The 17,240-nt window shown below is 36.6% G+C and overlaps 1 protein-coding gene across 5 annotated transcripts in view; it reads right to left on the bottom strand.

Annotated features, from left to right (window-relative positions):
* The window catches only part of PHIP (PHIP subunit of CUL4-Ring ligase complex), a 110,082-nt gene that overhangs the window by 26,470 nt on the left and 66,372 nt on the right, over positions 1–17,240 (bottom strand). For all 5 annotated transcript variants that reach the window (XM_080615136.1, XM_080615137.1, XM_080615138.1 and 2 more), the window contains 8 exons: positions 16,064–16,247; positions 15,237–15,360; positions 6,791–6,934; positions 5,864–5,940; positions 4,908–5,139; positions 3,702–3,821; positions 677–784; positions 150–274 (listed from right to left, as the gene is read on the bottom strand). In XM_080615136.1, coding sequence (XP_080471262.1) covers positions 150–274; positions 677–784; positions 3,702–3,821; positions 4,908–5,139; positions 5,864–5,940; positions 6,791–6,934; positions 15,237–15,360; positions 16,064–16,247 — 1,114 coding nt within the window. The remainder of the gene's footprint in view (positions 1–149; positions 275–676; positions 785–3,701; positions 3,822–4,907; positions 5,140–5,863; positions 5,941–6,790; positions 6,935–15,236; positions 15,361–16,063; positions 16,248–17,240) is intronic.

Raw genomic sequence — 17,240 nt, 5'->3', positions numbered from 1 at the left:
CACTTAGAAAAAAAGATTACGATTTGAATTCAATACTTCAAAAGCAAAAGCTCAAGATACAACATTAATGTTATCTTTTAACTTTCAACCTCAGCCCCTTGTTCCCAAGATTATATCCCCCAATTTGAATGTAATAGTGTTTTCCTTACTTCATGGTGAACGATCCTCCAGTTAGTTTACCCGTATCAGGGTCAAGAAAAGCCAGTTTAAGACAGCAGAGAGTAGGCAATCCCACTTCATACTTAATCCCAACTATTTTCATCAGCTCTTGCTCCTGGAATAAACAAATTTATGTACCACCACTGAAGTTAAGATGACTATACTAACTTTCTAAAACATGAAAAGATGGGTATACTGAAAACATCAGACTTCTGCCAGAACATGCCAAAATTAAGTATCTGAGATTCAGTCTTTTGAAACAAGCTATTATTTCCACAATGTAACTTGTCTGAAAAATATTTTGCTATGAAGTGTAACCACCTTGTTTGCTCAAGTAGATGCAACAGGAAGTACAGTTTAAGGTCTGATTTCATTTGACTATTTATTAGATTAACTTTTCTCCCTTAATATTTTAAAAGCATAACATTAGAAATATCTGTATCAAGAATTAGTGTCAGTTAAGTTTCCAAATTTTGAAAAATATTAAAATACAAACCAAATAGAAAATTAGTCATACCCGTAATTCCATTTTATGCCACGGTTGCTTCTTGGGATTAATATTATATATTTTGTTCTTTTTTGCCATTACAACATATGCTTCATGCCCTTGTCGGAAATAGTAGACCTGGAAGTGAAATGTAACAGTTATCTACCAAAGACTTTGAGGAGCTGAAATGCTAGTACATCACTGCCATACAATGTGTGTACTTTCTATTTTGTTATCAATTTTTTCCAGCTGGTTTTCCTGAAAAAGTCATAGGTTCTCAAAAAAAATAAGCAGTGGGCAATTAAAGCAGGTATCATAGAAACATTTATAGAAATATATGTTCTATAACCATTTTCCCTATGAGCAAAATATCCTAAATTACACAAGACAAACAAAAATCAGTAACAGAACCATCTATTTATTATTACACTGAAGAACAATTCAATTCAAGCAACATGAATTCCACTAATCCATCTGTTTATTTATCACTGTTGGACAGCCCTAAGATGACAATCAAGTATCACTAAATTCACTGTCTGGCTAATCATACCCTTTTTGAATGAGAAATATATTTTAAGAGGAAAATTCTGCTGTTTCTTATTGTTCTTGTAAGATTCTGGTATTTGCTTCACCAAACAAATAGCTCAAAGACATGAACGAACAGAATATTTGAATTTGCACATTTTAAATTGAATAAGCACATTTCAAGTGCTTATTAAATTTTTTAAAATCCTTCCACTACAAATTTCCACGGTTCAGACATCCAGAGTCTACTAGTTTCACTTCGACCCTACTGTATATGGTATCATGTGGAAGAATGTTTTTGTTATAAACCATCACTATAATGAAGTAGTATGCTGAAAACCTGAAGCATATATTCAAGAAATGCAAAACACAGGTTTCCCAAACTAATTCGAACAAAGATCTGATTAAACAGCTGTATTCCAGCTACGATGCATTCCAAATACAAAAATCTTCTGTCTACAGACGTGAAAAACTTTTATTTTATAAATGGCTCTAAGCATTGCATCTTCTGTCAAAGGAATAAATTCAAAAGGTATCTGCGGAAAAAAGAATTTATGTCTTTTCCAGGAAATTATACTTTTCATGAATTCCTGCTTCTGCATGCTTGTTGTAGTACCCAGACAAAACTATTCTTTATTGTGCTAATAGCAGAATACCCCAATGAGTAAGCATTGTAGCTTGATAATCAAGACAGGGGAATTGCAGTCACATCTCTCTGGTTCTTTCTGCTGACCCTCAAAACACCTGACAAAGGTCTGTAAATGGGAGTATTTAGGAAGGGAAAAGGGATGGTATGTGCTATTCTTACGCGCTGAGAACTAAATATAGCACTACTGTTTTTTCTTACTTGCTTGTACAGCTGTAAGAGAATGAATCTGAAATATCTCTCCTCCCAAATCTTATAACACACCAACCATCCACCAAAATGTTCAAAGGCCATAGGAGACCTCTTCTCATCACCATCTCTAATTAAACCGATCTTCTGTTCTTATGGATCTCAAAAATAACTTACTAGATTAATAGCTTCTTTTCACATTTTATGCAAACCTGGGGAGGACAAGCATCAGAAATTGAATTTTAGACAGAGCAGCTTTATTACAAACGTATGCTCTATTAGTGCAACTACTCCTACTTTCTAGGCACAGGACATGAAATTTCCTGTTCACCAATATAAAGCCTTTTTCAGCAAAAGGATGTAGCCTACTTAGATATTCCTAGTACACACTGCACACGCTATTCAGCAGGTGCCAAACCAAACACACCAGTTTAGCTTACTAAACCAATACGATGTTAAAGTCTCCTGAGTAATATGATACAGATAAATCCTTGGCTGCTTCACTGTATCCAGATGGCATCAGGCACCAAATATATTTATTTGGACTTGAACTTTTGAACAGCATAGTCTCCAAAACATGCTTGCTGGAGGGTATAAATCCATAAGCATTTTCTCCAGTTGCAACTCTCAAAGTGCTCCTTCCCTCCCTTCATGAGCAACAGTGATGTAATTTTTGCATAGCTGTGCTGTGAACTGCACCAGTGAAGTGATCCAGTAAAAACAAAACTGCTTGCACATTCAACCTTTGCTCAGGTTCAGTATCTGAGGTGGTGCCTACAAACAGCTCTGGCTCAGGACGAAAGTTAATCAACTTTGCCATCATGTCAAGTATTTCTCCAACTTCATTCTGAAGGTGTGACCTCTACAAGCACCCTGTTTAGTACCTCCCTGAAGAGCCAAAAGACTACACATTACAGCATAAGGCAGCTATTTCCTCTTATTTTAACCTGAGGAGATTTTAGAAAAAATGCAGACTCTGGTTTTCAAGATTGCCTTCTATCTGATACTACTTATTCATACAATTCACTGTAATGTTCACATTTTCCAAAGTAGAAACTAGTGGGTGTCCTTTTGCTACTGGGCTCTGTTTACAAGCTGTTTACAGTCTAATTCCTATAAAATACATATATATGTAACTTCCCTTATGATTTTCTGTCTTAAGAGACCAGCAGAAGCTTCCCAATACCAGAAACACAAGTGAAACCAACAGTATCAGTTTTTCTTCAGAATAAATAAATTCACAAACAAACAAAGCAAAGCACAAACCCCCACCCTCCTTCTCAGAGGTTTAATTCCTGGGTTTTATTTCAAGTCCCAAACCGAAGTTTAATTAAACTTCAATTTGTATTTGATTTTTTACCTGTTCTTCAGCATACAAGATACGCTACCACTAAGAACTAGTTGCACTACATAAAGCACCTCATGCTTGTATGCATGTCATGAGGAAATTAACACAGTGAACATAGTGCAAGAAGGAATGTTATCACAATAGTATGGAATAAAAATAAGCCAAAGCAACACTGGGAAAGACTAAAGGGAATGAAAGCAAATTTTAGTCAGATAAAACAAAGTTTTGAATAAAATCCCAAATATTCTGATAATAATTCTCTGGGAAAAAAATGCGTAGATGAAAACAGAAGAAGGCAAAAACAAGCTGAAAGAAGCAAGAACACAGAGGAAAAAAAAATACAATACCTCATCCCCCATCTGTGGCACAAATGGGCACCGACGAGGAACAGTGTCTGTAATCCATGCTGAAGGCAGCCATTCTTCCAGTGTCAAACCATTTTCTGCCAGAACTCCTACAGCCAACCTCTGAAGAAAATAAACATAGAAGATTAATATGAATTAAATAACATTTGAGGAAGCCCTGTATTTTGGGAAGTATTTTATTAAAATCAACTGCTTTGGTTCATAAGACCAAGTATACAGCTGCCAGTTAAGGAGCCCCACAAAAGGAGGAGGGAGAGATTAACAAACAAACAGAGGCAAAGCATGTGGAAATGACGCAGACTGGGTACCTCCATGTTACCTAATGGTATATTTTATTATAATGTGCTGTGGGACTGCAATTTCAAATTCTATGTGTTCATATCATGCATTTGTAAGTAACAAAGCTCACTGCAGTTGCTGGTCCTAAGTGCACACTGCATGTCTATATCTGATATGCCAGATAAAACAGGGTTTTATACAACCATTCAAGCAAGGTTGCTTCGAAATTAACAGAATCCTGTCCATGTACAGAAAGAAACCTTGGCCAGTTGTACAGAAATCCACACCATATAGCCACTGACAGAAGACTCTATCACCACACTGCAAGTGGGACACTCCAAGGGTAACATATTCAAATGCAACAAAAGTAACTCAAAATTTCCATGAGTACTGATCTAAACAGGAACGACATGAATATATTCGAAAGCAAACAAAATACAAAACAGACAAACAGCAGAACTCTGATCAAGTGAAATTCTCCCGATAGAAGTATAGCAGCAAGCATAAAGCAAACATCATATATCATGGAATTGATAGAAAAAAATGTCATGATTGTGCAGACTAAGTGCAATTAAGCAGGGAGTACTGTACAGTCAGTACAGCTGGAAAAATACAAGCATATGTTATACTAATACTCAATACATTCATAGAAAGAAGTTTCTGGTCTGTGAAAAGATGGTATTAAGAACATTAAAACTGTTCCTTAAGCAAAGCGCCTCACACTTAGAAAGCGCATCATTACGACAATCTATCATTTAACTTACAAGAGTCAGTAATTATCATTTTTCACAAGTCATGATGTGTTTTCAAATTAGACAACATTAAGTGGTACATGTAACTGTATCATAGAACTAATTCTTTCTAAGGCATCAAGAGTGAGCATCCTGCAATATAAAAAGAACATCTAACCTTTTGTTTTCTCTCTTTGGGTTTCCTCTTCTTTGGTGATGTTGATGGTCCATCTTTCTCCTCAATTCCTTTTTTCCTTTCCTTTTTAATTTGCTTCTTTTGTTTTTCAGGTCCTTCTTCATCTTCTGAACTACTTTCTGCTTTCTTTGTTTTAATTTTAGGGATTTTCTTTGGTGGCTGCAAATTGATTCCTGCATCTGCCGTCCAGTCAGAATAATCACTTGAGTAGTCACTATGTACCATATACCAAAATAGAAAAGAAATTAAAAAATGGAACTTAAAAAACAATTCAGAGTCCATTGGATTACAGGATATAACCCAACAGAAGATCATAGTCAACATTCTAAGTAACTACAATATTTTAACAGTTAAAACCAGTGCCTAAACCCCTATATTCTATCTACAATTTAAGTGTTAGTAAACTAAAAGCCTTGAGATCATTCAGTCTTGCAAGAAACAGCTTCTAGCACCACAAGAAGCAAACCACTGTTCACACGGTCAATTCAAGAATGATACATGTGAAAGTCTGGATATTGTTCTCAGAACTTCTGATTTTGAACAATTTGAACAAAAGTTAGCAAAAAAAACCCACCTCAATCTGCTAAAGAAACGAAGGATGGTGTGAAGCTATCTCAAGCTTCGCTCTCTAATTTCAAACCAAGGGTCAGCAGAGGCAGTCACACAGCACAGACTGACAGTCACAGGAAAAGGCTACAACATGCCTGAAGCATGCCTGCTACCCTGCTACAAAACCAAATGGAAGCAATTCTTCTCACAAACAAGGATGAAACCTTTCCCAAATTTTAGTTAGTAATATAGCTAAAAATTAAACCCTGAAAGTTTTGAGTTCTTTTGCATATTTTCTTCTAAATGTGCACAAGTTTTCATTATTACTCATTAACTGTTTACAGAAGATTATTTAAAATATATCAGCAGCACTTTATACTGTCACTTACCTAGAGCTGCCATCACTGTGCCATGCTCTTTCATCATCTTCTGATGTTCCACCACTGGCAACAACTACTTCCCCTTCCTAACACGGGGGGGAAGAGGGGAGGCAGAGAAAAAGAAAGCATTTTCTTTAAACCTCAAAAAAATTGTAACACATGACAATATGACTAAAACTCTTCTAGGCTTTATATGTGTTATAAACATTTAGCAGTACAAAAGCTTTATGTTGCTAAAAAGGCATTTTAGTTTGCAAACAGTTATTTTACTTTAATGGATGTAATGAAATGAAAGAAATAAAACAGTATCTATGCCCGGACAGATGTGAAAGTGTAGAGTAACATTTTTTTAACATATAGCCAGTGGAGTCCTGAGTGATTCTCAATCTTCAATTAAAGAGGCTAGCCTATCTTTTTGAAAATTAGTTCCGGCCCCTTTAATGCAATTATTTCCACATCTTTTCAATTCATATCAAACAAAAACGCAGTATGAACTTTATATACTCTTACTACTCCTTTCTCTATTGTAGCTACAGAAGCACAGAGTGGTTGAGGCTGGAAGGGATGTGTGGAGGTTGTATTATGCAACCTCGCTGTTCAAGCAGGGCCACCTAGAGTTGGTGACTTCCTAGGCCATATGGGCAATACTGATTAGGCTTACAAATAGAGGTAAGATACAGTATTGCACACATACACTTCATAAAATGCCCTTACAAATAAGCATTTCTCCCTTTCTGACAACTATTTTTAAGTAATACTAAATATACAGCAACATGTGAAAACCTAATTCCGTGTACTTTTTAAAGAGGTGAAAGAAAACGCACAGTGGAAAACACAACATGAGTTTCCACTGGAAACAACGTTTAATTAGCTGAGGCAGGAGCTTAACAAGTAGAAATGGAGCGTGTAAGATTGCCTCATGAATAAGGATCTTACATCTGAGGAACTGTGTCCATTTTCTAACTCTTCAGCAGGCCTTGCAGTTTCTTCTACTGCATATCTTGTACGGTAGTTGTGCTGATTAGCTTGCTGCTGTTTTTTTGAGTCGCTCGTGTCTAGTAAAGGATCATGAGAATGGTTCTGTGAAGATACAAGTCAAAATACATAATTTTTTGTGCATACGTTTTATTATTACATAGTATTTTCTTTAATAATAGTATTCCAAGAAGCAACTTTTGCAGTCTCAAAAAGATACAAATTTCAACACCACAAAATGCAAACCAGGCCATGAGTCCAAAACTGAAGAGCTGCTGAAGAAAGCACTCCATGTGCACAGCTGAATACAAGCACCAAGCAGTTCAGTACATTCTGGAAATACTGAAGATTTCTTCACAGATATAATAAAAATTTTTCACCTTTAATTATCATTCTTACAAAGTATTTATCAGTTAACTACTGATAGGCTGCTAATTGCTTCTAACAGCTCAAAATTACACTAAAAATGGACATCAGAGGAATGGAGACTCTTACAGAGAACTCCCGAGTGTGTTATTTTGCAGCTGGGTGGTCAGATCTGTCAGAAAAGGCACCCATATGGCAATACATCCCTTGGCATACAGCGATGACTGTTAGCAAGTAAAGGCCTTTAAACGGTACGATGATGCACAGAACAGTTCAAACAAATGAGTCAGTTGGAAAGAATCTGAGTTCTTATGAAGATTAGGAGAATGAAATAAGGCTCTAATTAAGAAATATTTCACATTCCAGCATAAAGAGATTTTGTTCCTCCTGTAGAATATACATAATGCAAACACTTGCTCTCCCCACAAAGTGATTTATCTTCCCTTAGCCCCCAACCCCTGGCAAAAAACCAAACAAATGAACAAAAAAAACCAAGAACCACACCCCCACCCCCCCCAAGAGCTACAATCTCAATTTCAAGAGTTCTGTGCTAATTTTTTGGCATGAATATTCAAACTCAAGCTTAGCTCAGACTCAACTAAATAGCTTTTGGACCCATTCCTAAACGCCACAAAAGGTGGTATCACTTAACCAGTGCTTTCTTCCATAAAGGAAACCTCAGAGATCTATCAGATGCTATGGTTGAAAACACAGTTGCAGAGATGAAGAAAGCAGAACTGGAGCAAACCACAGAAAGATGCTAATATCAGCAGAGCCTTCTAGCAGGGCAGACTACTTGTACCTGTTCCTCCTGGTTTTTCTTTTGTAGGGAAGAGAATATCTGTCATGTCATGTACGATAAAAGTTGATTCATGAGGTTAAATTTTCTCACTGAGGAGAAAAAAACCCGTAACTGCTTTTTGGTGAAAACTGTACAACTGTATTACAGTTTCCACCAAAGCACATCAGACCAACACAAACTGCTCTGTGCTCTATTCAGTGAGCATTGTGTTTCTGTTTTTCTGTCCAGTGAATTCAAGTTGGGTAACCTAGCACTGACAGCACAGCTACTAGAGACACTTTTAATGGTCAACAATCAACATTTTATCATTACCCAAAAGTTTTGAGACCTTCTGGATTCAAACTGGCAGCACTACCAGATCTCAAGCTGCTCTGACTTGACCCAGAACAGCTCCAGAGCACACTAGTGGCTGAGCCCATCATACAAGGGTTGAGCCCTTCTGTCCTTCATTCCTTGTCAAGCTTTCAAGATTCATTGCTGAAGCAGAGAGCTTACAAGAGCCAGCGTTACAGCAACTTGCTTCTGTCACTGAATTGCAACTTTTTTTATAAAGCCTGTCTGCCTTTTAGCATCATGAAACACAGTATGAAAAAGCACAGACAACAGAATGGAATCACAGAAACTCAATGAAATAAATTAGTCAAGTATCCTTTACAATAATGAGGATGTATTTCACAGAAGCTGTATCACAGCCCAACAAAAATAATCATGTCTTCTCTATAGAAATGGAAGTCCTAAAAATTTACATCCCCATTTCTATTCAGAGGTGAGATTTCTCAAATGGCTGTTATAAATATAGCTTTTCCCTACTTATATTGAAACTATGGAACCTTGAGAAACTGAAGTGTTTTGCATTACTCTGGTTTTGGAGGAAAGAGTTGTTCTGGCAATTCAAAGCCTGAGGAAAAAGAACACCCCCTCACTCAAACTATTCCTTCCTGGAAGCAAGTAACATGACTGTATAAAAAACTGGGCCAGAGTGATGCCAAAGGGTAACAAAATTGCTTTGGAAAGATTCAATGGCAAAACAAGAATGGGTAACAATAATAAACCCAAAACGAAAACCAAAAACCCCACAAACCCAAACCATCCAAACACACAAGTAGTTATCTATAAGCAACAGAATGACAGAATAACTGAAGTTGAAAGGGATCTCTGGATATCACCTTGCCCAACCCCACTGCTCAAGCAGAGACCATAAAAGGGCCCAGAAGGTATACATCTGCCACGTCCTGCTAAAAAAAAGGTATATTTAACATGACTCCTATTCCACACAGCTTTGCCAAACTCTGATGAAAAGCTGCGGATCAGGCAGATCTTTATTTGAGGGATGGGTGGGGTCAGGTGCTAAGGTTTGACAATAAAGTATTACAATCTTTTTCTGACAAAATGGAACCTATCACCAACAGGTTCAACAATGACTGAAAAAACAGCTGATGGTCTCTGCCCCCTGCCCTCCAAATATATATCCTAAATAGAGTTTGAAATTAGACTCTCAACTCTAATGGGAGGCTTGGAAACAAAGCCAAGATAACCTATGATCTGAGGTTCAATCAGCACTTTCTCTTGCTACGCTTTGATGAACAGTCATATATGCCAAGTACTTCATACCATATCCAAGGCTCCCAGATAATACCAGAGCACATCTACGGACAAGCCAGAAGTTACAGCTACTGTCAGAACAGCTTTTCTGCAAAATACAAATGACGGCATTTCCTGTATTTGAGCAGGACAGACACAAACACGTCATCCGGACACTGCTGAGCATCTTTGTAACACTATGTGTGAAATACACAGTGGAAACTCAGTGGTGTCCTGACAACTCAGACCACTGCACTCTACTGTCCTTAAGACCGTGACTCCACCAGGAAGCACAGCTTTGCTGTGCTTTCATACAGGGCTGCAGATATTTTAGAAAGCTTGGCTGTAGCACTTTCATACTATTTCTTCACCAGCAGTATCTATTCTTTATCTAAAAATAGGTCTTCCTTAAGAAACAGGAATTAGCCTCTACTAGAAAGTTTAACAGGGGCAGGGCACAAGCATATGTCAAGTATCAGAACCCTAACATTAAACAGATGCTTGCAGCCTCTTTAAGATAAAGAAAGGAAACTCTGGCTTTTTTGTCTGCATATGATTTTCACAACATTGCATTTGAAATGATATGCTGAAAGTCAATGTAGCCTACACAACTGTTTTCATTCTTGACTAGATATGCTATTTAAATTCTTCAATCCAACTTTTCTCCATGAACTTACATGTCCTTCCCGAATTTAAGTTCTTATTTTTCTGGAGACGGATACTTTTGCATTACCAAGGTCACTGCATATACCTTTGTCCAAGTTTAACATTCTTTGATGATCATGAGTTGTCCCCAGATGATAAATACAACAAATCCCCCAAGCTGTTAGTGCTAAAGCAGTTTTTATTTCACAGAATGGTTGACATTGAAGGGACCTCTGGAGGTTATCTTTTCCAACCCCCCTGCTCAAGAAGGGCCACCTAAAGCCAGCAGCCCAGGATCACGTCCAGACAACTTCTGAGCATCTACAAGGCTGGAGACTCTACAGCCTCTCTGAGCAGCCTGTGGCAGTGCTCAGTCACCTTTACAGTGAAGGGCTTCCTTATGTTCACGCAAAACTGCTTGTTTCAGCAGGTTGTGCCCACTGTCTCTTGTCCTGTCATCTTCTGACTAAAGAGCACCCTTCCATATTCTCAGATCTGGATCAGTCCTGGCAATTACCTCATTTTCACTGTTACCACATCATGTATGTGTAAGACATTAGTAAGAACTATTCCAAAGGCAGTGAAAATAATGGGCACTAAGCAGTAAGTGCTTAGTCTCTCAGGTTTTACATTATTTTGCTCTTAACATCTTGCAGACTTACCTGGAAGTAGTGTTTAAATAACATGTAAATGGAGAAATTACTACTTTTGAGGAACGCAACTAAACAAAACAATGCACACATTTCTCATCACTGGTTTCTGTTAGCCTACAATAGTCATTGCACCTGTCACAGAGGCCTATACTTTTGTCCATCCATAAAAATCTCAAATTTTAATTCCTTGAAATTTCTGCTTATAATTTCTAATAACCTTTAAGCTGAAATATTTCATTTTTTGTCATTTTTTACTAGAACACACACCACATCAACCCTCTACCATATAAAAATCTCACACTCTTCCAGTGTTTATTAAAATGCTCTGTAATCCCAGGAGATTGATAAGGTAATTACTTGGACTGGGAACATTTACCTAAACATGTTACTCCTCTCACTTCCCATCTTTGGCATGCTCTTGAAAAAAATAATTTGAAATACAGTTCCACTTAGAAAATTAGGAGATTCCAGGGTCACATTCTATCCTCTGTCATTAAGGGCTTGCGGGTTTTTTTCCTGTGTGATGTACTCTAGGTTACCCTGCTCTTGCAGGGGAGTTGGACTAGATGATCTTTTGAGGTCCTTTCCAACCCTTGGGATTCTGTTTTAACGTGCTTTTGTTTAACAATAAAAAAAGAAAGAAAACCCTATTCCTCACCACCGACTTAGAAATTCAAGCAGAGTTTTTCATTTAACATGCAGATCAGTGGTACTAAACATTATTCAGGTCAAAATACCCAAGCTTTTAGTTCCTCTCACACAAGTCCATTAGTCCCTCAAACAATCACATACAACCACTCCTCAACATGACCTATGCCAAAGAAATGTGGGGTTTCTAACTTTAAAAATGAGAATGCTTACGTGACTTGCATCTAAGTTGCAGATATTGTTAAAGAAGAAAGACTAAGCTGTGATTCTGTGCTACTTTTAACACACCCTTATAATGACCCTGGCCTAAAAAAAAATTAGTAATAGTACTTGGAATCTCCTCAAAAAGTAATTACAGTTGGTCTGTGTTCTTCTTTACTGACCTATGCTTTTAGCTTGTAATCCAAAATGCTAACATTTGTTCCTGCCCTCCTTTTCATTTTACTTCTGTATTTTTCACTCTTTTCAGTTAAGGGGAACAAAAGAATATACATTTTTCTCACTATATGAACAGAACTGATAAATTTCACAAAAGCTGATATAAAAATGAGTATTTCCTACTGGTATAAACACAAATGAATTTGCATATGAGAACAAAGTTTTAATACAAGCTCTGTTTATTCTGTTCTCAGATCACCTGACAGTACTGAAGAATGACGGACTTCCTAGAATTTTTGATGCTGTAATTTTTAAGTCTATACATTACTAGGTGATAATGTTTTCCCCTATATTTTGTTTAAGGTGTTGCCGTCTCCTCTAGATCATAAATTCTCTCATTAAAGCCTTAAAAATTCTTTATGCAACACAAAAGGACTGTAGTCTCACAACACTACTGTAATACAAATGACAAGGTATCAGTATCAAAACCTATTCCATGCACTCAAGGAAAATGAAGATTTACACAATACTTTCCAGTTCTATCTTCAACTTAACACAGCTTGTATTTAAAGCCAGACAGTTACTGTAAAGAACAGCAACAGAAGAGCTGCTATAATTAAGTTACTAACTTCTATTTAAAAACCCTTAAAAATATCACATAACAGCTTCTAGAGTGCAGTCAGTCTTGCTTCTCTTCCCAGTTTATTTGATTTTATTATGGACACTGCAGAAGATGACAATTCCAATTCACGATGCCTATTGTTCAGACACTACTGGACAATGCAAATCATTAAATCTGAGTTTAATTTGGAGACTCAAATCACTTATGATCAAGCACCCTTTTCTTCTTGCAAATTTGCTTATTTAAAGCCCATTTGATATCTACTCATTTCTGAATTCCTCTGAGATTTATCTCAAGGGATTTTAATTAGTGTACTTCTCAACAACCTGAGTCCTCCAAGTAGAGACACATTTCACAAAGAATAAACTACGAAGAATGTCAGGTTTTTTGTCACAAGATGCTAGTACCCTGTAGGGCTTAAGAAGGATTTATTTAAATGTTCTGAAATGTTACTGAATTTAACAGTAATTTCTAAAAAAATTTACTGACATTCTCAATTACAGAGACCATGACTATCTGCTTTTTGCTCTGTCTCCTCAGGACAAAGGTGGGAAGTGACTAAAGAATTTACCAAGCCCTCTCCCTCACATTCCGGGCATCAGAATCCAGATCACAGACCCTTCAAGGACTGAGATAAATGAAGGACATATTCTTCTCCGAGTAAGTATAGGAAACTGAAGAAAGATTTTCCCAAGCTAGCTGTAGTTCTGAAGGATTTTAAAGGCGTAAATATCCACAATGAAAATGTGGGGTTCAAAAGGATCCAGCACTACCTTTAAAGTTTGAAGACTAAAAAATGTCTCCTCTGAGAATAGATTTTCAAAAACATCCGTATTAAGTTTCTTTGTTTCAAAGCTGCAATAGAAGTAATTGCTGAAACCAAAATGCTGGCCCAACTAGCCTACTCTGCTATGTTTGTGTCCTAGTGATATTTTAGGAAAACTGTAATCCAATGAGAAATTTAAGGGTAAATTGGTAGGAATTCACATAATCAGGAAGGATCTTCTAACTAGGCTGTAGCTGCAGGAAAAAACAAACAAAACCAACTCTCGAACAGTGCAATTGTTTAATTAAACTAAAAGGAAGTCTATAATTCAGCACCAAAATATATCCCCTCAAGACAAGAAACAGTTTTGTTAAAATCTGAATTTGAGGCCTGTGTTCCATTATTCCCAAGAGGAAAATAGGAGTTAACGAGATTTCTGGTGCCTTGATATTTCATTAATAAGCCCTGCCATGTCAACCTTCAGAACCGTAGGTGGCACAGAGCTTCTTCCCTCTATGTACAAAACCTGGACATACACTGAAAAAAAAATGTTTGCTTGCTTTACCTTGGGCAAACACAATGTTCTGCCTGCAGCACTGAAATTAGTATATCAGTACTATTTCTTAAGACAGCAACGCACACAGTTTTGATACACAAAAGAAACTGGAGAAAACCTGAAAATTATCAGGGGACTTTTGGGGGGAGTGTTAATCTCACTTCTTTCTAAAGCTTTACATCGGTTGAGTATAAAAACAGAAGCAAAACTGAACACTCAAATTTAGTATCAAGCAGAAACTTGCCCATCTCAAATTTACACTTTCAACTGCATTCAAATTTAATTCATCATTATTAAAAAAACACAGAAGCACTGCTGAATATCTGAAATCTACTTATTTCCATACAGCTTTCAATCTCGGTTCCTTCCTCTCCCAGACTGTGAGTAATAATTAGCACAGGCATTAACTATGGTATTCTGATAAAGAGCTGCACAATCACCTATATACTTGCTATTAACACTTAATTTTTCATTTTCCACCTTGAACCCCGAAAGCCACCTTTACTTTTCAACAGACAAAGTACAGGCATTCCCTAAGGCCTGTATTTTACTAAGCTTCTGATTAAAGGTGAAACAGTCTCATCTAGAATAAACCTACGACAAAATCCACAGCATGGGTTCTCCTTTACAGTTGTTTGAAATTACTTCGTAGATTACAAAATATAATTGGTTATTTAGCTAGAAAAGCACAAATAAGCATGTGAGATACACAGATAAAACTGATTTCTAACAAAAAAGTAAAATAATTTTTGTAAATGTAGAACATATGTCCTTCACATTTTCTTACCTGCATACATGTGTCAGATTTTTTTGCAAGTTATGACTTTTATGATTTAACTTTTTATGATTTAAGTTATGATTTTTAATCCAACCCATTACCTTCTATTTCATCTATCCTGTTTTCCTCTTTTCTGAAAAATATAGTCCAGCTCTAGCAAAAATTGCAACTTAGAAACATCCCATCCAAAACCACCATATGATTATTAGGAACCATGAGAGAAAATATCCAGTTCTGTACTTGGAGGTGCATTTAAATATGATAAAGTTAAGAATTGTGACTTGAGTTTTAATCAGATCTTTCCGCAGAACAGTATGTCAAACAGTAGACAAGGGTAGCAGGGTACATTGATTAATAGTGACAGACTCTCGACATCAAATCATGCCCCAAACACCACATTCACATGGCTTCTCACGGGGTTCTAAAAGCAATCCCTGTTGTTTATCCAGAATATAGTGAAACGTAAGTAGAGATGTGCTTCCTCATTCTAGGGAGGTAAACAAATTCCTGTACCCCTGGTTTTTAAAACTGAGGAGTGTAAATTTATGTCGCTTAAGTCGTCAAGTTACATTTTATGCTTCTTACTGCTATAAGCTAAACATGACTATTTACCTTAGAGAATGTGGGTATCTTATTCTCTCTTTGAATATGACTTGTTATGTGTTTCCTTTTCTCTTCTGATCGATACACTCTTACTTCTTCTTCTCCCTTTGCTGTTCTCCATTCTTCCTGCCTACTGAAAAAAAATAATTGAGATGTTAACTTTAAAGCAAGTTAATACTACAACTGAGATGATCTACTCTAAATCAAGGAATGTTCAACATGAACAAATGTTCAACATTTACAACACTCTTTGAATACTGGATCTTTTCTTTACAGTCAGAATACGACTTCAATATTACACTTGCTGAACAAAGTAAGATTTCAATCTTACTTCAAAAAGCTAAAGCAGCTTATGTTTGATTGTGACTAGAGAAGTTTTTTTGACTTACTGATGTAAGTGTTCATCACAAGAGTTAATTAGTGAATTAACTAAAGTTCCAGTTTGGAAATCAAAATTCACCTCAGGCACCTAATGGATTAGGACAGTGTCCCAGCCATAAAATGCCATATAATGTCAGATACAAATAGGGTAAAAACATACTGTAATCTTATGTTACAAGTCAGAATACAGTGATGCAGCCAGATCCCACTGCATATACAACTTAAATTACTCTGTCATTTGTTAAATGATTGTGATTTTTATTCACAATTATTCTACAATTCCAAGATGTCTCAAGTGATATGCAAACAACTGATTTGAAACTAAACCCGATTTTATAGCAAATAAGAGACCACACAATGGATAAATATCACATAAATAGTTCTGTAACAACATGAATTCCAAAACTGTTAAGTTCACCAAGCTAACATTCACTGCATACTTGGCCTATGCTTACCTGGCCACACCAGAAGACAGTTCAGGGACTACAACCCTTCGACTCCAAGCCACAAGGTCTCGCTCAGTGGCTATTTCACTTCTTGGTGCGTTGCTATGCATCTGACGCACACCTTCAATTTGTCCACTACGCCTTAATCCTATATTTGGTGGTGAATGTACTTCTGAGGTAGAACTTACAGATCCTAAAAAGTCAAAAAGTGATAGTTGTACTTGATCTGAAATTCTAAGAGAAGCATTTAAAAAACAAACTCAAACTAAAAGGAAAAAAAGAAAAAACCCAAACAAAAACCACCCAAAACCTTTTACTTATCTATTCCTTCAAAAGAAACTAAATATAAGCTGGATATAACTATTTCATCGGTTTCTATAGTCATCAAAACACACACATGTAAACAGCTACTGGGCTGCAGTATATTATACTTAAAAATTCACATCGAAAAGGAACAGCCCTATCAACAACTGGAAGTGAAGGAAATGTTTCATTGATTTGCTTTTCTTTAAAAATGTGAAGCTGACTATTTGCTACTGCACTCTAGATCCATGTTATAAAAAGGTGAGCTATCTCATTGAATCGGTGTCGTCTACACCTTTGAAAAAGAAGCCACAACACTGCGAATTATTAGGAATTCAAGCTGTAAAATTTACAGACAAGAAGTTGAAATGATGGAAAGGGTTAAAACAAACAAACTCAACAAAAAAACCACAAATGCCTGCCAAAACCTTCAAAACACCTACACTGTTGCAAAACTTCAACATTTCTCTACATCTTTCCACACAGAAGCTACCCTTGCTTACTCAGGTGGATTGCCAACCATGATGTTTTAAGTGTTGAAAACTACTACACAATCTAGTGCAAGACACTGAAGCATGGAACAGCTGTACTGAAAAACAAGCAACTCCTTCCTCTTTTCTCCCTCCTATTTTGTTATTTGAGACAATTCAGGTTTTAATGAAGTAGATGGCCAATTCCAGATTAAACAGTAGGGTAGTTACTTCTAAGGGAATGCAGTTGCTTCAAGTTTCCTGACTAAGCATACACAATAACATCAAAGATAAATCTGTAATGGTAAGAATTCTGAGATTTTGCAAAATGGTTAAAAAAACCCCAACAAAACACAAAAAACCCCAGGGAAGCTCCATCTTTTCCATGGCTTCACACCTCCTGTCTGGTAGTT

The sequence above is a fragment of the Psittacula echo genome, assembly GCF_963264785.1.
Source record: "Psittacula echo genome assembly, chromosome: 4".
In the NCBI taxonomy this organism is placed as follows: domain Eukaryota; kingdom Metazoa; phylum Chordata; class Aves; order Psittaciformes; family Psittacidae; genus Psittacula; species Psittacula echo.
Note: the sequence above shows the minus strand (reverse complement) of the source record. Positions and strands in the feature narration are given on the sequence as shown.